The sequence below is a fragment of the Gavialis gangeticus genome, unplaced genomic scaffold (genome assembly GCF_001723915.1).
Source record: "Gavialis gangeticus isolate Ggan-Ray unplaced genomic scaffold, GavGan_comp1, whole genome shotgun sequence".
Classification (NCBI taxonomy): Eukaryota; Metazoa; Chordata; order Crocodylia; family Gavialidae; genus Gavialis; species Gavialis gangeticus.
The window spans coordinates 77,520,516-77,525,725 of NW_017728994.1; the positions used below are offsets into that span (position 1 = coordinate 77,520,516).

Genomic DNA, 5,210 nt, shown 5'->3' on the forward strand with positions numbered 1-5,210 from the left:
GGGAGCGCGGCGGCGCGTGGCCGCTAGGGGGCGTGCGTTGGGACGTCACCTCCTAGATTGTCAAACGCGGTAATTGTTAAAGGGCTGGAGACTGATCGCTCAGGTAACGTCAGCCACAGCCTTTTCTCTTCCTTTATTTCGCCGCCTTTGCAACATACTCGTTTGCTGGGCTTCGTCTTCTGCGGGCTTTGCTTGTTGCCCGTGTCGCTTTTGGCTGCTCTTTTCCATTTCCATCTGCCTTTCAGATCCACAGCGACCAACTTCAAACGAACAAGGAAAGAAACCTTTTTTACCTGGTAAAACACTGCCCCCCAAACACCCTCCTCTCCCAGCCACCCGTGTAGAGGCTGGAGTAATGGAGTTAACAAGTCTGAGGACTGCGGAAGCAGTGACCCCGCAATCTTGCTTTATTACTTTGCAACACTGTAGCTCTCTTTGTGGGTCACGCCAGAAAGGGGATTTAAATGAAGCGGAGAACTGTAATATTTAGATGTGGGCAAGCTGTAGCTACTCTTTTCCGAGTCCTACAAATGATCCGTCTACTGCTTTAGGATGGTTTGGGATTGGACTGTGTGGGTTGTTAAATGACCTTTACTGCTATGAACACAACTTGAAGGAACCTGTACTTTAAAATCCTCTTGCTCGGAGAGTTGTTTTTAAAAAACAAAAAAAACTTTTTGAAGCTTTTAAACTAAATGCAGCATAAAAGTCTTTTCTGCCATTAAGACTGTAGTCAAAAGGGTCAGTGCAGCACAGATTTTCAATATCAGCAATAAGTGAGTTGATCCAAATATACAAATGGGAATTTTTTGTTGTCTGAAGAGATGGCAAAATGTATTTTATTTACTGCTTTATTCATCATAAGCGCCAGTGTTGCTTTTAAAGTAGTTTTTCATTAAAAATAAAAGCTCTTGCTTACCTTGCAAACAGGAAGTGCATATTCCTTTAAAAAATATAAACCTGTAATTCCTAGTTACATGATTGCCATCCCTGGCCTTTTACAATACATATGTAATGGCAAATTCCATTCTGTGACTAATGTGAGTGAAAGTCTGATTTCTCTTTTGAATCTTATTTAACCAAACCATTTCTTGTACTTTTTTTAAACTGCTTTCTCTCTCTCCGTGTATATATATCTATATATCTATATATATAGATATATATATATATATGTACAGGCTTATGAGACAATGAATGCAAAACGTTTTTGACATCTTTTTGTGGGCATATATTTAAAGAGCTAATCTGAGAGTGGGATGGGCAGGAAGGGTTGATTGGCCTTGGACCCCTCCTGAATACAGCATTACTTAGTAAGAAGCAGTTGTCTGTGTTCATTGTTACACTGTGGATAGGCCCAACAGAGTAATACTTCACAAATAGTTTGGTACATTTCAAATCTAAAGGAGGATTTAAAATCTCTGAGACGAACTGAGCACCTCTTTGACTAGGTCTAAAAAGAAAGAACAGCTTTCAGCCATACTTTTAATCTAATGTGCTTCCTGATCAAACTGTTTTTACTTCCTTATTGCTTTGCCTTAACAGGCCTAAACAGGAACCTGGAGAACTGCCCATTCAGCCTTTGTTTTATTTATTGTTATTATTGAAAATAACTTTGTTGAATTGTTACTTAAATGATAGCAGAAAATTGTGTCCTGTAAACATAGTCTTAAAAGGAATCTGTCCAATGTTGGTATGGGGGTTGGGAGAAGTCCTCTTGGAGGAGGATACCCCTGTATATGAAGAGATTTCCTTATGAAGCATTCCTTTTCTAATTCAACACCTTTTTGCTCTACTGCCTACTAAAAAATCTGTTTCAAAATGTACAGAACATTTTTCCTAAGCTAAACCTACAAAATGTTTTTAGTTTTTCCTGTACCACAATGTATTACTTAGAAAGAGGCATTTTGGAATCTGAAGTTTTTATTGCTTGAAAGAAAACTGAAGCAATAAACCCAGGTTTCCAAATGCAGTCTTCTCTGGAGTTGGAATTCTTCGTTCAAGTAATTTTAAAGCACATTTTACAATATTTCCTATTTGCAATAAAGCACTTTACTTTGGGTTCTAGTGAGGCATTTGAATTGCATGCAATTTCCTGAAATTTCACTCACTCACTTACAGAACTACAAGACTGTCAAATCAGTCAGAGTAAGCTTTTGGAGTATAAAGGGATATGAGGGATACTGGCTTTTCTCAGAAAGCAAATTTAAGATAGCAGCTAAGTTATTAAAAGGGTAAAAACTATTTCCTGGATTTACATATCTGTCAGCATTAGAAAGGCTATTTGGACTGCCTTTATAGCCCTTTGGAATACACTGGGTACTGATATCTTTTGGAAAATCTCACATTTTACTTTTAAAGACTACCTCTTACCAACTGTGCAGGAGGGCAGTCAATGTGTACAGAGTAGGAGTAAATGGTGGTGTGGTTCTCTTCCTAGAGAACAATCTGGGACAGGAAGAGACAACTCCCTGAGTCTTTGCCATGTCCAGATGATTTGTTCAGTGTGTTTGGGGTGGAGGGGGAGTGGGCAGGTTGTAATTAACCCCTAACCATCAGTTTGGGGCAGAAAGGAAACCCCTTACTCTAACCCATTAAGGATTTTTGGAGGGGGTGTCGTGATGCTCGTGGAGACCACTTTGCAGGAAGAGGGCTGAGCCCCTGGGTACCGCAGAGGGGAGATCTAGTGCCGCTTGTGTGGGATGCTGGTGCCGTGGGGGTGAGAGCAGACGCCCTGCCAGGCCCCACCATGGGCAGCAGCCGCAGCAGCCTCAGTGTAACTGACATGCTCTTCTCCAATAATCACCCTGAACTGTAGCCAATTGTTGCAGGATTCGGCCGTGGAACGTTCCCGGGAGGGAAGCATTGTGACGTCAGCGCACCTACTAATCCTCCCAACCGAGGGGGAGCCTGGAGCCATGAGGTCATCGCAGCGGCCGGTGTAGCCATCCCGGCGGCAGCAGCGGCAGGAGCAGCGGCGGGGGAGGGGAGAGCGGCGCGGAGCGGGCAGCGGGCCCGAGCCCGAGCGAGGCCGGCCGGGAGATCGCAGCCGCGCTCCAGCTGCACCGAGGCGGGCGCCGAGCTCCGGCAAGCATGGAGGAAGCTGAGGCGAAGGAGCTGCAGGTCGGCTCCTGGCTGCCGGTGCTGGTGGAGCAGATGGTGAACGACACATTGGTGGTCACCTTGAGCTGCGGGGAGAGGCGTTTCACTGGGATCCTCCTAGACTGCACTAAAAAGTAGGAGCCCGCAATGCTTTGATTGTTACCCGAAATGTTTGCAAAGGGGATTGCAACTGAGAAGTTTCTCTCCAGCCTGGGGCCTGCTGCACAGAGAGAGCAGAGCAGCTGGGGAGGAGGAGGGATTAGGCCATAATCTGATTAAAGAGTTAAGGTTGCATTGCACATCGGAGTTGGGGGAGGGGATGCTTCAAAAGGAGGGGGGTGGCTTTAAAGAAAAAAGAAGGCTCTGGGCTTGGGTTGGACTTCTTTTTTTCTTTCTTCTTTTTTTTCCACCTTTCTCTCTTTAAAAATGCTTTTTTTGGGGGGGAAGAAATCACTTTCAGAAGGTGGCTGCCCAATTACTACCCCAAATCAGCCTAGCACCACTACTTAGTACCTAGGGTAGAGGGGTCTAAAAGATGAGGGGGGGGGGAACCCAGCAATGTGAAAGCATTTGAAAGTAACACTTTTATGGCTGTAAAATATGAAGGAAAGTGTCCCATCAGACAGGGAATTGAGCCCATCTGCTGAAGTGCCCTCAATGTTAAAGGGGTTGCTTGCAGATTTCAGACTTCATGTTGGAGCAAAAAAGACATGCTTTTCCAAAGAGAAGGTTTGATTGAATAACAATATTTCAACTTAGCAAAGTTCTTACAGCTGATGTGCTTGTGCAGTATCTTGGGGTGTGCTGGTGTGGGTGCATAGACACACATGATGTCAGAGGCTGCCATAATTATAGACTTTCTTTCTTTGTTCATGAGTACCAAACCCTTCAACAGCTTTATCTTAGAGAAACTATCTAATGTTGCCCCTCTTATTTTTGCATTATACAAAGCATGAACATATTCGCTTTAAGTAGGTTATAATTTTAAACAGAGATGACCAGTTAAGTGAAATACTTTATTTGCCATGTATTTGGAACTAATACGCTTAGCAAAAAGAATAGTGTAGTAACAATATTGATTCGCATATAAGTATATAGCAATGTACATAAACATATTTCAAGTTGACATATGCTTTACATTTGTGATTAAATAATCACAAAACTCTTAACAAAAAAAATCTGTTAGCCATAATAAAATGTATAACAACTAATTAGGTGACTAATCCTTAGTTATTGATAGCGGAGTACTTATACTTCCTACTTGGCAATCCATTTAAACATCTATGAAATAAACTTTATAAATCTGAAGTGATGTTTTTAAAACAGTCTGGCTTCTGATTGGCTAAAGAACAGCATATATGCCAATTATCTAAATCATCTGGAATACAAGTATCTTTCTATTTAATTCTTTGGTGTGATAAAGTCTCTGGAATATATCAATGCATGATAATGGGATATCCCTACTAGATGAGTGGTATGAGAAGGATGAGACATTAATCAAATGTAAATGTATTGGCTTTCCTTCAGTGTTTTATTTTCAGAGTGGGAACTGTAAATGTCTCCTGCTTTTTGAAGGCCTCAGATTTTTCCTTAATAAATGCCTAGACTTTGCTATAGCTTTTTTCCAGCAGTGTGAAACCATTATCCTTTGACAATTATCCTACTGGCTTTATCTCTTAATTAGACGTGCCAGAAACCATTAATATTAAAGTCACATGACTTAACATATGGTTTCATGTGAATTTTAGCCATCTACCTCATTATCTGCAGTATGTGTGAGCATAGCACTAATACATGTCAATCTAAAAAATTTAGTTAATTGGGGATTCATGTGTTTTCCTTTCCATTGTCCAAGCAGCCAGCTAGCATTACTAATATTATCAAATATCCCTAGAAATCCTTGCATTATGTAGTGAGCCACTGGAGAGGGACTGCAGCTTTATTGATTTCTCTCTCACTGGAGAAGCTGAAGCCAATAATGTGGTTTCATTCCACCATTTGAATTTGCCTTTCTGGAATTTCTGCTGTAGTTCTGTATTGTTTTTCTTGTATCCCTGCAGGAGTCAGCCACCCTAAAATGTCAGTGCTCTTTCAATTTTTTTTTTTTTTTT

General features: G+C 41.6%; 1 protein-coding gene across 3 annotated transcripts in view; it reads left to right on the plus strand.

Annotated features, from left to right (window-relative positions):
• The first annotated feature begins 44 nt into the window (after window positions 1–44).
• The window catches only part of PWWP2B (PWWP domain containing 2B), a 42,243-nt gene continuing 37,077 nt past the window's right edge, over window positions 45–5,210 (plus strand). For all 3 annotated transcript variants that reach the window (XM_019503021.1, XM_019503022.1, XM_019503023.1), the window contains exons 1-2: window positions 45–103; window positions 2,829–3,233. In XM_019503021.1, coding sequence (XP_019358566.1) covers window positions 3,091–3,233 — 143 coding nt within the window. In that variant the 5' untranslated portion in view covers window positions 45–103; window positions 2,829–3,090. The remainder of the gene's footprint in view (window positions 104–2,828; window positions 3,234–5,210) is intronic.